Source organism: Vitis riparia, chromosome 18 (genome assembly GCF_004353265.1).
Source record: "Vitis riparia cultivar Riparia Gloire de Montpellier isolate 1030 chromosome 18, EGFV_Vit.rip_1.0, whole genome shotgun sequence".
In the NCBI taxonomy this organism is placed as follows: domain Eukaryota; kingdom Viridiplantae; phylum Streptophyta; class Magnoliopsida; order Vitales; family Vitaceae; genus Vitis; species Vitis riparia.
In genome coordinates, this window is record NC_048448.1 from 5,894,198 (window position 1) to 5,910,113 (window position 15,916).

At 33.2% G+C, this 15,916-nt stretch overlaps 1 protein-coding gene across 3 annotated transcripts; it reads right to left on the reverse strand.

Moving 5' to 3' along the window:
• Nucleotides 1–304: 304 nt before the first annotated feature.
• On the reverse strand, nucleotides 305–13,808 carry LOC117907008. 3 transcript variants are annotated; one of them, XM_034820322.1, is made up of 6 exons: nucleotides 13,499–13,808; nucleotides 13,180–13,372; nucleotides 10,307–10,393; nucleotides 6,268–6,630; nucleotides 2,630–2,786; nucleotides 305–1,834 (listed from the first exon to the last, which is right to left on the reverse strand). In XM_034820322.1, the coding sequence occupies exons 1-6, from the start codon at nucleotides 13,567–13,569 to the stop codon at nucleotides 783–785; spliced, it is 1,923 nt and encodes a 640-aa protein (XP_034676213.1). In that variant the 5' UTR covers nucleotides 13,570–13,808; the 3' UTR covers nucleotides 305–782. The 3 variants fall into 3 exon arrangements, with proteins under 3 accessions (XP_034676213.1, XP_034676212.1, XP_034676215.1); XM_034820321.1 differs by having other exon boundaries at nucleotides 305–1,837; nucleotides 13,499–13,807; XM_034820324.1 differs by lacking the exon at nucleotides 6,268–6,630 and having other exon boundaries at nucleotides 305–1,837.
• Between the last annotated feature and the right edge of the window lie 2,108 nt (nucleotides 13,809–15,916).

Genomic DNA, 15,916 nt, shown 5'->3' on the forward strand with positions numbered 1-15,916 from the left:
AAACCAACAAGCTAAAAATACAATAATGATAGAAATAAATTCTAATCAGCAAGGCCTATCCATGAGTCAAACTATAAAATAAAGTAATTGATTTATCATTTGAAATACAATCATCAACTAAACATCACTTGTTGCATGTGTATTGAAGTTAGAATTAATGGTAGCATGCCCTAATATTATATACTCTGGGGTAGAGTTTTAGTTCTGGGTAGTATATGTATTTCATAGCCTTTCACTTGAGTGGCCTGGATGTTGTGATCAGATAACAGCTTTTGACATGCATAAACCATTTTTGACATGCCTGTACCAAGTAAAATTTTGCATTTCAACCTGTGACTTCTGTCAAGGAAACTCTGCAGTGTGTGTACTACATCCTTCCGATTGTAACTTGCACACAAACAATTTTGAGACAAAAGGCAAGAGAAAGATAAGAAAAAAACTAATACCAGGAACCAAACCAAAGGGTGGAGGCAATTCAGCATCAAACAGAACCATACATTTCAAAGTGACCCCCGCCCATTTCAAAGGAAAGTTGCCCATGGATGTTGATATCCATTCCCAGCAACTATCAACAGGAAAAGAAAAGGGAATAACTTACACCATTGGCAAACACATCCACCTCAAAAATTTGATTTTTACAAGTTTTTTAACAGTTAGATTTATACTACAATTTCCTTTTTCTCCCCTCAAAAATGGTCAGTAAAATTCAAGCAAATAAAGAGATGAGAAAACCCCAGTCAATTTGCACAAACCTAACTTGGCCATACCTTTTTCTTTCCTCTCTATATCTCTCCAGCTGTTGCTTTGTATAGAACCTCATCCGATTTCTCACCACAATCTGTTGCTGTGTTTGGTAAATCTGTCTGTTTCTCATTCGCGTTTTGGTTCCCTGAATTCTCGTTAGCCACAGATTGATTCTCACATTCTCCTGCAACTGGAAAATCCATTATCTTATTATCATTCACATTTTGGCTTTCAGCAACCTCACCACTGATAATAGTGGCTTGATCATTCTCAGCTGTTTCTGTCTTTAACAAACATTTAGTATCTGAAACCATAGCTTCTTGATTTTTGAGAACTACTTCTGTGTTTGACAAAGTTGCTTGATCTTCCTGAACTTGCTCACTTGCAGTGTTGCTTGAGACACAAGCTTGATCTTCTAGGACTTTTGCTTTTGGTACATTGCCTGAGATAGGAACTTTTGTCTCTTCACTAGTTTTAGTCTCCTGCTTCGCTGGATATTCAACAGCCAGACTAGTGGTGGCTGCATTAGTTTGTTCAGAAGAAATATTTACAGATGTGGCAGAAGGGGATGGAGCAAGCTGACCACCTGGTGCTGCAGGTTTTGCAGAACCAGTTCGTGACACACTTGGTGCAACAGCAGAATAGGTAGAAAGTGATGTAGTTGGTGGGCCAGCACACTTGTAGTGTACATTAGGATGAGCTCCCAAGTGGTTGGCAGGTAATGGGTTTGCACCACCAGCAACAGATGATTTGATTAATGTACTCACTCCAGGCATGATATGGACAGCATTCCTTGATTGTGCATCTTTTAGCAGTGATGCAGCAGCTGATGGGGTAGCAATGCGGGCCCCAGCAGCAACTGCAGTAGCTTTTAGCATAGATTGTGAGTTGAAAGTAGACTTTGCTGATGTTTTTTTTGAGGTTGCCCGGGATTTTGGTGCAGAACCCAATGATCCCATTTGAGATAAAGTTGACACGGGGCCTTGTTGAGACAGTTGTTGGGCTTGTGAAATATTGGTGCCAGCCGGCAAAGCTTCAGCAGGGGTAGCAGGAAAAGCTGAGTTACTGGATGTAGCATTTGGATTTGTTCCTGCTGTTCAGATTTCAAGCATAGATTAATCAAATTTGAACACCATACACAAAAATTAAACGAAGTCAACACAAAAAAAAAAAAAAAAAAGGAACATTATAGTTCAGAACATAGAAATTCAGTAAAAACCATCACAATCTTGTAAATTTGTAAATTGTTTTTTAATTTATTTGTTCTTGGGTTTTTTAAACTTATGAATCATATAATCTAAAAGCTTTGTTTACAGAACATAAAAATCTGGTCATGTAATTCAACAATCTTCTAATAGTCGGCCAGTAAGGAACTTTAAACTCATGCATCATATAATCTAAAAGCTTTGTTTACAGGACAGAAAAATCTGGTCATGTAATTCAACAATCTTCTAATAGTCAGCCAAGAAGGAACTCAGAGCCATTTCCTTCTTCGTTTCCCCTTTTTTTTATAGATTAAAAAGGGGCTACGAGAATCTCTGCCATGTTTATTGATTACAGTTTATGACAAATAATAATTCATCTAGCTCCATTTACCAAGGTTGTATGGCAGTCAAACTGTTCACTCATTAGCTGGTGAACAGACACGATATCAAATGCTACCAACCTTCCACTCCAAAACATGAAATATCTAAAAAAAACAGTTAAGATATATGGTTTATATGAGAGAAAGGCATCAAAGACAGAAAGAGATAATTCCCAAGAAAAGGAACAAAGCAAGGATAAGCTGATGCAGGATTACTGGTCAGATTCTTTGCCAAGTCTGGCACTTGCATACACTAAAGTCCTCAAACTAGAGAAAAACTCAGAAAACAATCAGCAGTACCAATTGAAGAAGACGTCGTTAAGTTTTTCACTGGCATATCAAGGGCCAGGGACATTGCATGACGAGCAGCCAACTGCGCCTCAGAGAGCTGTGAGCCGTTTGAGTTAGCTCCACCCACATTCAAGTTTTTGTGCTTCTTCCTGATAATGGTCCACCTCTGCATGGATTCCAAGATGGATTAGTGGAAGAAACAGGAAACGAAGACATATGACTGAAAAAATGTCAAGTAATGAATAGAAAAGAGGTTATATGACGTTACTGAGCATGTTACGCAATTCCAATTATCATTGTTTATTTATATCACAAATCAGAGGCTATATACAGAAGGAAAACATTCCATTGCTAGGATTTGAAGCCAAAGAAATTTGGGTGAAACTCAATCATCCTGACCAGATTTAGTGACATAGTATTGCAGTGAAATACAGAATTTACATTCCACTACAACCATATTATAATGACAAAACTAATCAAGGTGACCAGAGAAAATGGGTCCATAATCTATAGAAGGTGCAAATTGTCTAATAATATGCATCAATCCATAAAGTTGCCTCAGTTTAATCCAGGTCTATATTAAGAAATGTTTTATAAAACCCTTGCCAGCAAAATGTTATTCAAGTACAGCATACTCATCTGAAAAGGGATTCCAAAATCAATTGCTATACAAATGCATGACGTGCCAAATTATGTGCAGTTTCCAGTTCAAGATACTTCAAAAAAAAAAGGAAAAAAAGACAAAAAACAAAATATAGGATGACAAACACGTCCATAAGAGAGTAGGAGTAGAAACGATTAAATACAAGATGATGGAAAGTCAACTATGATTTACCAGTCCTAAGCAATCATCACTGTACTGTAAAAAAGAGGGATCACTTCAAATTGATCTGGGCCAAGCCAGCGATAAGGGACATGAATGTCTTTGTTTGATAGAGGATACAATCCTAATAGAGCTGAATTGCAAAAAATGGCTTTGGATAGCCAAACCTAAGTAATTGGAATGTAATACTTTATTTGATTTTTGATAAGAAGGTATAATTGCATAGTACAAAGAATTATGAATTTCTACAAAAGAAAGGACGGTAAATCTTTCAACAAGTAACAAGTAAAGTGTGCAAGTAACAACCAATCTCACAGTCGAAAGCCTTCAGCATCCCACCATTAAAAATAAAGTGTCAAAAAGTAAAACTCAAGGGGGCATGAGATCCTCAACAAAATCAACCAAGGATGAGGCTCCTATCTGGGCTACCCTATTGGCCTCCTGATTTGCCAATCTAGGATTCTATGAAAAAGAGCAACCCATTCCCCTACCCAAATCAATAATCCACAGAATCCAATTATCATATCTTCAACACCCTTTATGGCTGTTGCTCACCCCCTCTATTAGAACATCAGTTACACCTAGTCTTAGTGCAACTTCCAAACCCCCAAGTAGTAAAATGACATTTTTTTTGTCCTAAAATCTAAATGGACCTTATGCTTTAATGTTGTTGTGCGTCAGACAAATGGTTTTTGTCCTTACAAAAAAATAATTATTTGTTTATTCCTTTTTTATATAATTTGAGATAAAGATATTTGAAAACTAATAATTTGAATAATAATCATAATAATTTAACAGATTTCCAAATATCTGAAAATAACAAAATGGATTACAATAATAAAAAGTTTACAATAGTGAATCACTTAATTAGTAAGGAAATTGGTATTGGCAGTAATTATGGTTTCTAATTATGTTTCCTAATTAAAAAATTGTCATAAATTTTCTAGATTAAATTTCATTAATTATTCATCAATTTTGCAAGTAAAGCATATTTAGATCTATGGATTTATGATTGAAATATTCATTCAATGGTTCAGAATCATAAATTAATTTTTGGAATTTTCAAGTTCAGGAATTAAGAACATCAAATCCTAACATTTTATACTTCAAAATTAATTGAAATCGTTCATTCTAGTAGATATTTAGATGGGCATGAGTTATATTTTGGAGTTCTAATTATAGAAATTTGCTTTAAATTGATAATAATTTATTTATTTTGGTTTTTTTGTATTATGAATTCATTTCTGACCCAAATTTTATGATTTTTAGTGTTGTTGCTAATCCTAATGCCAACAGAAATCTTTTCCAGAACACCGAAGCAAAGGGACAATGTAGGAAAAGTCAGTTTATGGTTTTCCCACTCCTCCAGCAAAGAGCACAGGGTAATGCTTTATAGGGTCTTTACAGCTCAAAATTGCCATTAGTATTTACCTTCCTATTAGAAACTCTTAGGGGAACTTTGGATTTCTAAATGGGTTTGCCTTGAGGGAAGGAATAAGAGGAACTTTTTGAAAGAGCCTGGAAGAAAGTTCTGGAGGAGAAATGATAATTGTACCCTGAGGCCCAACACCTTTCATCAAGATGGATACGAGAAAGGAAAACACTTTGCAGGGATAACAAAGGGGCTAGTAGATCTTCAATTTCTCAAAATGAAAGATTCCAGGACCAAGAGTCCAAAAAAAGAAAAAAAAACACCTCTGACGATGGGAAGACCCCTTGATCAAAATCTGATTCACACCACAGTAAATGTGCTGCATGTGCAGCCAGTGTGCTTAATAACCCATTTAACTCAATAAAATATCCAATGATTTGCTGGAGATCCTCAAGAAGAGGTGTAGCTTTAATCTGGATATCATTCTAAGGCAGACAGTGACTCAGTCCTGCAATGCAAACCATCTAGGTGACACTTTGACCACAGTAATAAAGGAACAGGAAAATATTGCAGGGGTAGGGTCCAGACATGATTCAGCAAAACTGAACTCAAAATTCAATCAAAATAATAATAATCCGATGACTGAAAAGATCTTTCTTCAAGAAGGGGGGGTCTCTCTAGTAAATAAATGCTTTATGTGTAAAAGGGAAGAGGAATCCATCGACCACATGCTTCTTCAGTATGTTATAGCTGGATTTTTGTGGCAGTTGGTATTTTTGTTATTTGGGTTGCAGTGGGTGATACATTCTTCAATTAGATTGATGTCGCTAAGCTAAAATGGGGTTTAGGTAGGAAAAATGCAGAAGAAAGCTTGGTTAACTGCTCCTTTGTGTCTTTTCTGGACTATTTGGTATAAAAGAAATCGGAGGGCTTTTGAAGATGCGGAAATCTTGGATCATTAACTCAAATCCTCTTTTATGCATTCCTTTTTGGATTATGTTAGGCATCATATCGAAGGGAATACTTTGTCTTTGATCGATTTTGTTGATTGGTTAGGAGCTAGGTAGTTGTGGACAGGTGTTGTACTTCCTATAATTACCCTCCTTTCTTTGTTCTTTTCACTTGGTTCCCTTTGTATACTCCCGGTGCACTTTGGCATTTCCCTTTTGTACCACCTATTTTCTCTATCTATAATATTTTCTTTGTGCTTATCAGAGAAAAAAAAAAAGCCTTTCTTTCCAATTTTATAAAGGCCAAAACTTTTGTTAACTATTAGTCGAATGGTTTGTATCATTCAATGTGTTCATTTCTACTGCACCAAGAAAATTGGGGAACATGGAACGACGCTTGAGTCAATGTTACATTGTTACATGTGGATGAAATATTAAAAAAGTAGAAGTAAAGACAAAAAGATGGAAGCATGCCAAGAAGAAAATAGGCAAGTAACACAACCTGAGATAGCTGTGAAGCAGATCTATCCCCCTTGAAGTCCCCTTTCAAGATATTTGCCCAATTCCCTTCACCACATTTTTGTACAGCAGCAATCAGTTCCTTATCCTCTGCTGGTGACCATGGTTTTCGTTTCTTTCGAGCTGGAAGACTGCCACTTGTTGATCCATTCGCATCAAATCCTTCAGATTTTTGAACGGAAACTGGAATAGTGATGTTTGTCCCTTGCATGGAACCAGAAAGTCGAGAATATTCTGGAGGAGCTCTGGATGACTGGCCACAGGGTATATTTATAGTCAATGGAGCCTCAACCATTGAGCTGTTTGGGAGACTGGAATCACTTGGTAAACTGGAAGCAATCAGTACCTGAACACAGTAACAATTCCCAAAAGGTAAACAAACCAGACATCACAATTATTTTTTGATGGGTAAAATAAAATTGTATATATTAAAAATGAAGCACCAAACTGAGCATCCCAAGGTATACAGGAGGTATACACTGGTTGTCAAAAGGCACAACCAATAGAAAAGAAGGGCTACAAAAAACATCTGCCTTCAATGAGAACTCAACCAATCAAGAAAGTTAATTAAAGACAAAGGACAGTCATCCTTAAACAACTTTGTCTATGATCACAAATTACAAACAAAAGAGTGTTTCAACCTTTGGTTGGAAAGCCCCTCATCTTTTTTTTTTTCTTTTTTTTGATGGGTAAAATGAAGCAATTTCTAAAAGAGAAATCCAAAAGAAGCTTTCCAAAGTATATAGGAAGTATATAAGAAACGCTTAAAAGGAGTCACAAAAAACAAAGAGAGACAACAAAAAGCAACCCCCCTTAACCCGAACCCAACCGATCCACAAAGTCTACAATGGAAAGAGGACTAGGAACTATATATAACTTGCACCACACCTGGAAATCTCCTCATTTTCAAAAGCAATTTTATTCATTTCCTTTCAAATTGTACAAAAGATACATTGGGGGGGCTGTCCTCCAAGCCTTTTTACATTTTTCACCCATGAAAAAACCATATCAACCTAAAAGGATCCCTCTAGTCGAAGAAGAGAGAACCCAAGACACTAAAAAAGGCAAAAAGCAACTGCTATAGAACCCTTGTCTTTACACAATGAATAAAGATGTGGTCAATGTATTCTTTTTCGTTATGGCAAATGAAATAGTTGTTTGCTAAAGACTACCCCCTCCTCTAAACCTAATCCAAAGTTAAGGTCTTTTCCCATGTGGCCTCCCAAGCAAAAAAAGCCCATCTTAGGTAACATCCCACAAATCTAGATGATGTTTATCGAGAATGAGACTAAACATCCAAGCTCTAAAGCAAAATAGAAGGTTGTGACTGAAAACTTTCCACTCTTTGACTCTGTTCAAAACATCTCGTCTTCCTCATCCCTATACACCCTCTTCCCTTGATGTCTCAAAAGGAACCACTCCATATTTTTCACCTCCCAATCGTTGAAAGGCCTAAAGAAGCAAGGAGGCCAACCATCCTCTTCAAATGATGAATTCTAAACATTAGCCACTCACGTCTTTTTTAAAATTGCTAAGGCAAATAAAGAAGGGAAGGTAACACACAATGGTTCATCTCTACACCATTTGTCATTCTAAAACTTTATCCTCCATCTACTACCCACTAAGAAAGAAATTTTATTACTCAAAAGATCTCAATCTTTCCTAATGACTTTCCATAACCTAACAACATACCCACCCCTCACTTCACGAGAGTGCAACACCCCTTCTTTCCCATACTTCCCACTGATAACTTACTTCCAAAAAGTTCCTCTTTCATTAGTGAAACACCAACTCAATTTGCAGAGGAGAGCCTTGTTGAGCACTAATAGACACCTAACAACCGAGCCCACCTTCCTTTTATCTAAACAAACAATCACCCACCTTACTAAATATGGCTTCCAAACAAGCATCCCGTCTCCCTAAAAAAATCTCTCTGAATATGTTTTAACCTCAATCTAACCGACCTTAGCAATACAAAGACATAAACGAGGATCAAAATATTAGTAAATATGTATATATCGACACTTAGATTTTACGAATATATCGGAAATATTGGTGGATATTTTGACAAAAATATCGATAAGGCGGAATTGTTCAAAATTCATGGAAATACTTGAAAAAACTTCAAAAAAAAATGATAAAATAAGTAATAATACATATATTAAAGTTATTTTGTAAGTGTAATTGACATAGGTATGGTCAAAGATAATATTTATCAAATTTTTTTAGACAAAATTATCTTAAATTCCTTTAATATATTTATATTCATTTATTTTAAAAATTAAAAACTACTTTATTAAAACATGTTTTATTACATTTTAAATAAAAAATCAAATCAATTTATACAAAATATTTTATTTGAGGTTTAATTTCTAAAATATTATCACAAATTTATGGTGACAACTTTTTGTTATTAACATTAATTTATTTAAATAGTTAATCTTATCAAATTAATTTTAATTTATAAAATATTAGAACTTCATTAATTTTTTTTTTTATTTTAGCAATTTTTGAATAAATTTTTTTTTTTTTAATATTTTAAAATAAAAACATTTAAAATTAAATGAAATTAAAAGGATAAATATTAAAAAAAATAAAAAGTGCAGTGATAATAATTTTTTAAAATAAGATTAATGAAATAAATACAAAAAATAATTAAAAATAAAAGGATAATATAAAATAAAAGGGTAATATAAATTTAAAATAAAAGATAAATTAGAAAAAAAAAAAACACATAAGGCAATTTTTAAAAAACACAAATAAATATTTTTTTTTTAAATGGTGATTTATCATGGACTTTTCCAAAAAAATAGTCAATTAATTGCTGATAAATTGGCGATATTTTCAAAAAAATCACCGATAAATCAGCGATATTAAAAAATAAAAATTTTAAAACAATTAAAAAAAAAAAACATAACAACAACAACAACCACAATAAATCAATGATATTTTCAAAAAATTGGCGATAAATATGCGATTTTATCACCAATTTTTTCATCTCGCCAATGTGGGTTTTCCAACGTTGAAAATCAGCGATTTATTGGTACAAAACCAATATTTCAACAATTTTTCGTCATCAATTTTTGCTTGCTAATTTCGTTTCGACCCTTCTTGATATCTGATATTTCAGCAAAATATCTCAACATTTTCGTCCATGGACATAAAGTATATAGACATACTAGAAATAATTATTCGAATTAGAGTAATTATCTCTCCTTTTGGGATATATCGTCTTTTTCACATAGCCACCCTTTTACGAAACCTTTCTTCCACCCCATTCCAAGCTGCCATTTATTTAAATGGGGCACCCAAAGGAAGATCCAAGTAAGAAGAAGAAAGTATACCCATCTTACAACCAAACTCTACGGCCAATTCCTCTCAGTTTGTCACCCTCTCCATGAGTATTAATTTGTTTTTATCCAAAGTAATTCTCAACCTGATATAGCCTTAAATCACATAAGCAACAAACTTAAATAAGTCATCCAATCCTGAGAAGCCTCACAGAAAATGAGAGTATCATCGACAAACAACATATGAGAGATTTGTACTCCTACACCACCTTTGGCTCCCACTCGACGACCAAACAAAAAACCTTCAATCTCAGCCCTCTTGAGAAGGAAACTAAGAGCCTCCATAGCAATCACTAATAAATAGGGCAAAAGGGAATCCCCCTAACCTCGAGCCCTTAAAGCTTTGAAAAAAACAGATGGGTGCCATTGACGAGGATAGAGAACCTTGTTGTGGATATACACCACTTTATCCAACCAATCCACGTCTTCCCAAAACCCATCTTTTGTAGAACCAAAAGCAAGATGTTCCAATTTACATCATCACAATCATAGATGACTGAACAAAGAAAGCAAACATTATGTTTGTGCAGCAGAAATATGAGTTACCCATTGGGTTTCTGAGCAAATCAATCATCAAGAAAACAATTAATTTGCCTATCAAAAACACTTAAAAAGTATGCAATTAATACCTATCAGAAACACTTTAAAAAGTATGCAATTGATGTCACTTACTTTCACACATGCAGTAGCCTCTGCTGAAGCTTCAGTACTAATGCTGGGGAAAGCTTCTAAATCATATTCCAAGTCACTATCATCATCCTGTAAACCAATTTTAACATCACTTGAAGTACTTATTGAAAGCTTTTCATTCTGTTAGATGCCTATTAATGCACATTTCTTCTTCTTTTTTTAATCAAAACAATATATATTGAGAAGTTTCATATTACTCAATCAAGGCTTCATATTCAACCATAACCTTTTCAAGAAAAAGTTCTGATATACAATAGCTCTCATGTTTACGATCATTATTTATATAGCATTGTACAAATTGTCGATGCACACACACCCACCCCATTAAGAAATTCTCAATCACGCGAATTTATGGCTATGAAAACCTGCAGTTTGCTTACAAGAATAAGTCAAACCATATTCCAATCTAAAATAAATAGGAGCTTTGAACCAAATCTTGCTGCATACTTGATCGAGTACATCCACTTTAAATTTCATATTTCTTCCTAGTAGACTTCCACAGTGAAATCATACGCTTTGTTTGATTCCTTTTTCCCCCCAAATTTTATAGGGTATGATCTGATTCAGGTCCAAATACCATAATGACATAATAACTCTGGAAGGATGGTGAGTGTTAGTCATAAAGTTATCAAATAACACAACTGACCTAATAACTGTCTTCCTCTTTACTTTTTATTTTTGGTACGCACTTTTTTTTTGGGTCCTAGCTAGGACTTGCTAGACCAAGAGAGAGAGAAATCCTCCTCTTTATTTAACAACATATTCTATAAATATATGCATATCTTGGTGAGGGAACCAAAGGTACCAAAAAACAGCTATTACAATGATGTGAATGGCAAAAGAAAAAAAAATACAATAACAGTAAATGAATAAATCAAGAGAAGCGTCCTATAAAAATCATAAATTAAGAGGTGTAATCATGATGAAGTAAATCACTTTCATTTTGACTTATCTAATTTTATACAGTTCTTGAAAACAGAACTCAAAATCATGTCACTAACGGTCCAGTTGGGACTTGGGAGATCAATCCAATGTCAAACTTCAGAATGGAAGTAAATCAAGTCATTACTGAGAAAAAAAAGAAAAAAAAGAAACAGTATTCCAAAAATTTTGAATGCTTTACAACTAGGATATCAAGATTTCATGTTTCAAATGTTGAGACTTGGCTCAAATGGCAAAGGGCTAGGGAAGAAATAAGGGAGATTCTTTGTTTGATCTCAAAAGGGAAACTGAGAAAATCAAAGATAATATTAACTACATAAAAAATAAAAAACAAATTAATGTTTCATATTTCAAATCATAAATTTTATTTAAGTGATCCAAAAAATATAAAATGGATTCGACCTCCAAACAAGCTTGTGTTTGGCTCCAACAAAAGAGTCATGCCAACTAGAAGAACATCGCTAACAAATGGGGCAGTAACCAAGACACACAGAATAATGATGTCATAGAAGAACATTTTAAGGATTGGTGCAGTCTTGTGGAGAGTTGAAAATATGTGCTTCTCAAAACTTTATTTTTGCAGTCAGGCAAGGAAATGAGATCTCCTTTTTTATCCTTTTTCAGATTTGTGAATAGCATGGGATTAATTAGTTTGGCAAAGGAGCAAGTTTGATTTTTTTATATTGTGTACATGGATTGTGCCCCTTCTTTTTGTTAAATGCTTTCTTAATACATTATGCATTCTCGGCCATCCAAAAAAAAAAAAAATTGTTAAAGTGATTATGGATTCTAAAGTTAATTGAGATATGCCAAATGCTATACAAGGATTCAAGTAAATGAGACCAAAAAGTTTTATTTTTCTATTATAAGAAATCAAAATAATATTAACATAAATAGGTGAGTATACAACCTGACTAGTGAAGTAATAAAGTTTCCATAAGTAATTATGATAAATGATTTTATTGCTTATATAATAAGATGTCTTCTTGTTTGAGTAAATGTCATCAATATTTCGTACGCATCAAGTGAAAAGACACATCATTTCATCAACAAAAGCTGCAAAGCACCCACCAGATCAAACTTAACCTGACAAAGCATTAAATCCTATGCACTTGGACTTAACTACAGAATATTTTTTTTCACTAACTAGTTCCACATCTGTCATTACTGTTCTTACTATCTAGAGCAGTGTTCTTTTTACCCTTCCTATTGGCATTGTAAACACACGCATCCATTACTTGCTTTAAAAATCAATAATATCCAACCATCTTTAACTACTTTCCCTCATTTTGTTTCCTCGTGGTGTGGATGATAAGGGCCACATTTTATAGTGAGAATGCCACAGATCCCTTGATACCATGCCATATTGGATGCCTTTTGCTGACTACCAACAGTGAAGGCTCTACAAAACAAAAAGTAGACACACCCACCACACTTGGGCCTTGACCATATACTGTATCATTTATGTGTATCTTACCTATATAGTAAGAATGCATTTGAGATAAGATACTTTTTTATCCTAGATCATAGGATTTTACCAATGTTAGTCTTCACACCATTACGGTCCTGTCATCCATCCCCATCCCGTGTGTCCTATACCATTAGTACATTCTAATTAGTTCGAATCTTTAGTTAGTATATTCTTATTAATGCCAACCAAATTCAATTTCTTTATCCAGCAAGAAACAACCCAAATTACAATAATTTTCTAAATTCATAAACAATCAAATCAAATTCAAATTTTCAACCACACAAGGAACAATCCAAATTAGAATATTTTCAAAATTCATAAATAATCCATGCAATTCTACTAAAATCCTAATCCCAACCCAGAAAAGGGTAATAACCACCGAATTCAAACATACAGAGAATGATCAATGCTTGAAAAATATGCAAGAAACTGGCATACGAACCAACGGCTGAGCCCCATCTTCCAATTTTTCGAGCAATGCGTGGCCATAGGCCAAATGGCGCCAGAGCATCTGATACTCTCTGGCATTAGAAATCCCAGTTGAAGTCTTATTCACCAACGCATTCCAATCGATCTTCACATCCGGTAACTGTGCCACTTCTTGAAGCAGTGCTAGCACCGCAGTCGGCGTATACCTATCCAATTGCAAAAACCCATCTCTATGTTACGCTCAAACAACGCAAATTCGCAAATAACATACAGATAATATAGAGAGAAGAAATTAGATTGATATGGAAAATTGGAAAAGGAATTGAAGAAACCTTTGCAATAGAGCGGAGACGTCTTCTTCACTGATTGTGCCCTTTTTGCGCATCTTTGGCATCTCAACCATTGTCGCATTCCCTAAGGGCTTAGAGATTAAGAGCTACTGGTAAAGCCTCACAAAACCCTAGGAAGAGGTTGGCGGAGAGGGTGGCAGCTGAGGGAGAAATATGGTAAGAGCGGATGTATGGCTAATGGTATGGGCGCCAAGGTCGATGAGGCGCTTCGGGTTGGGGATGATTTTGTGGTGCCATGTGGACGGCCTGGATTCGCCAATGGTTGACGCAGAGTTCTGTTAGACTATTTATCAACGGAACAATTTTATTTTTTATCCACCAATTTCAATGAAGGCATTTGAAAGCGACGACTATCTTCCCACTTCATATCTCACGTAGGAGGGGCGAAAGTTCCTGACCTGAAATTTTTAATTTTATTCAGGAAAATTTATATACTTATATAATAAATATAATTTCAAATGCGTGAAGCAACTAATCCGAAACGTCATACCACATTATTAATTAAGTCACAAAAATCCTTATATGGAAAGCATGTGTCACCATAGCCTCAATAAACATTCATCGAAATAAATATATATAAATAATCATTTTTGTCCGTGCATATTCATTAAGAAATCAATAATTGAATTCACAATTGTTGCGGTGTGGGTAGATTATTTGAATCTTATTGAAACTTTCTAAGAGCTTACAAAAACAATTAATATCTAAAAAGGGAATTTAAGATGAGAGGTCTTAAAAAAAAATTGAAGTTTTGTCTTGACCTATAAATTAAACACTTTTCCAAATGAAGTGTTAATCTATTAGTCAACATATATACAGAAAATCTTGAAATGCTTTCGTATAGACAAATCACATCTTTTAAGTTCTCTTATAATTGTTCAATCCGTTAAAGTGAATAAAGACTCGTTTCATCTTTAAAAAAATAATTAAAATTTATTTAGTTTAAAAATATCATTTCTTAGTGCAATTGGTGTATTGATACATTTGATAAATTGTACACAACTAGATACAACATTTTTTTTTGTGAACTTATTAACAAGATATAATTTTATACCATTTTGAAGATATTGAAATCAGATTAAACATATATTGTGTTATTTCCATGAAATCACATATACGAAGTTTATTTTAAGAATTACTTAAGTATATAATTTATGGTTACCTTTCAAATCCTCAAAAAGCTAGATTCTAAACATGATATGTGTTTACTTGTGGTAATACTGCAATATCATTGTAATCAATAAAGTAAGCAATGGTAACTTCTTCTTTGTATCATTAATAAATACTTGAAATCCATGAAACAAGTTGAAAATGTGTGTGGCTGAAATTTGTAATCCAGTATATTTGAGAATTATACACATTATCTTCCAATAAAGACAATTCAACAATATTACATAAAATTAATGTTGCATGCATTGTGCAATTAAAGAAGGATACATCAAATGTGATAAAATTAAGCATATATTGCTTAAGTTATTTTATACGGAAGAACAGTGAAATCAATATTTAATAAATAAGATCAAACAACAATTTAACAGACTTATTCACAAAAACACTGTCAACTACAACTCTCAATAGGCTAATGCATAACGTTGGAATGTGATAACTCAAAAATCTTCATGTTAGATTATAATTATGTTGACACGAAAATGAGTACATAAACAAGGATGTCACTATATTATACTTTTTTTCCTTCGTTTGGATTTCATCTCATTGGGTTTTACTAATAAGGTTTTTAACAAGGCAACTGTAATAGTAAAAGAACGTAAAAAGTATTATCATCCAAAGGAAAGTGTCATTGTAACCTTACCTTATAAATAAGGGGTTTTTGAATTAATAAAAGAGCTAACTCATTCTCTCTTTATCTTTATTTTTCCCTTGACACTTACATTTTATAACACTTGGATATTTTTAATCGGTGGTTTCTTATCATTTTATTTATTAAACTAAAACCATTAAGATATATTTGAACTTATCTCAATTAATACTTTAAATTCTTTCATAAACCTTATAATTTTTAAGAATAAATTAAAATTTTTTAAATTGATTAATTAATTATAAATTAAATAATAAATGTATACTACAATGAAAAAATTATTGGCTCATTTATATTTTAAAAAACTAATTTTTATTTGTTTTTTATATTCATTTATAGCATTATCAATTATTACTTTTAAATAACTATTCTTTATTTTTCATAAAATAAATTAATCATTCTTTTATAAGATGTTAATATCCATGTTGTTATAAAATTTATAAAATCATATAAATAATATTAGAAATGATTAATTTTGAATTATTATTATTTAATTTTAACAAAATAAATCAATTAATGTCAATATCTATATATTTTTATTATATAAAAATATAATTTATGGTTTTATTATATTATTAATATTC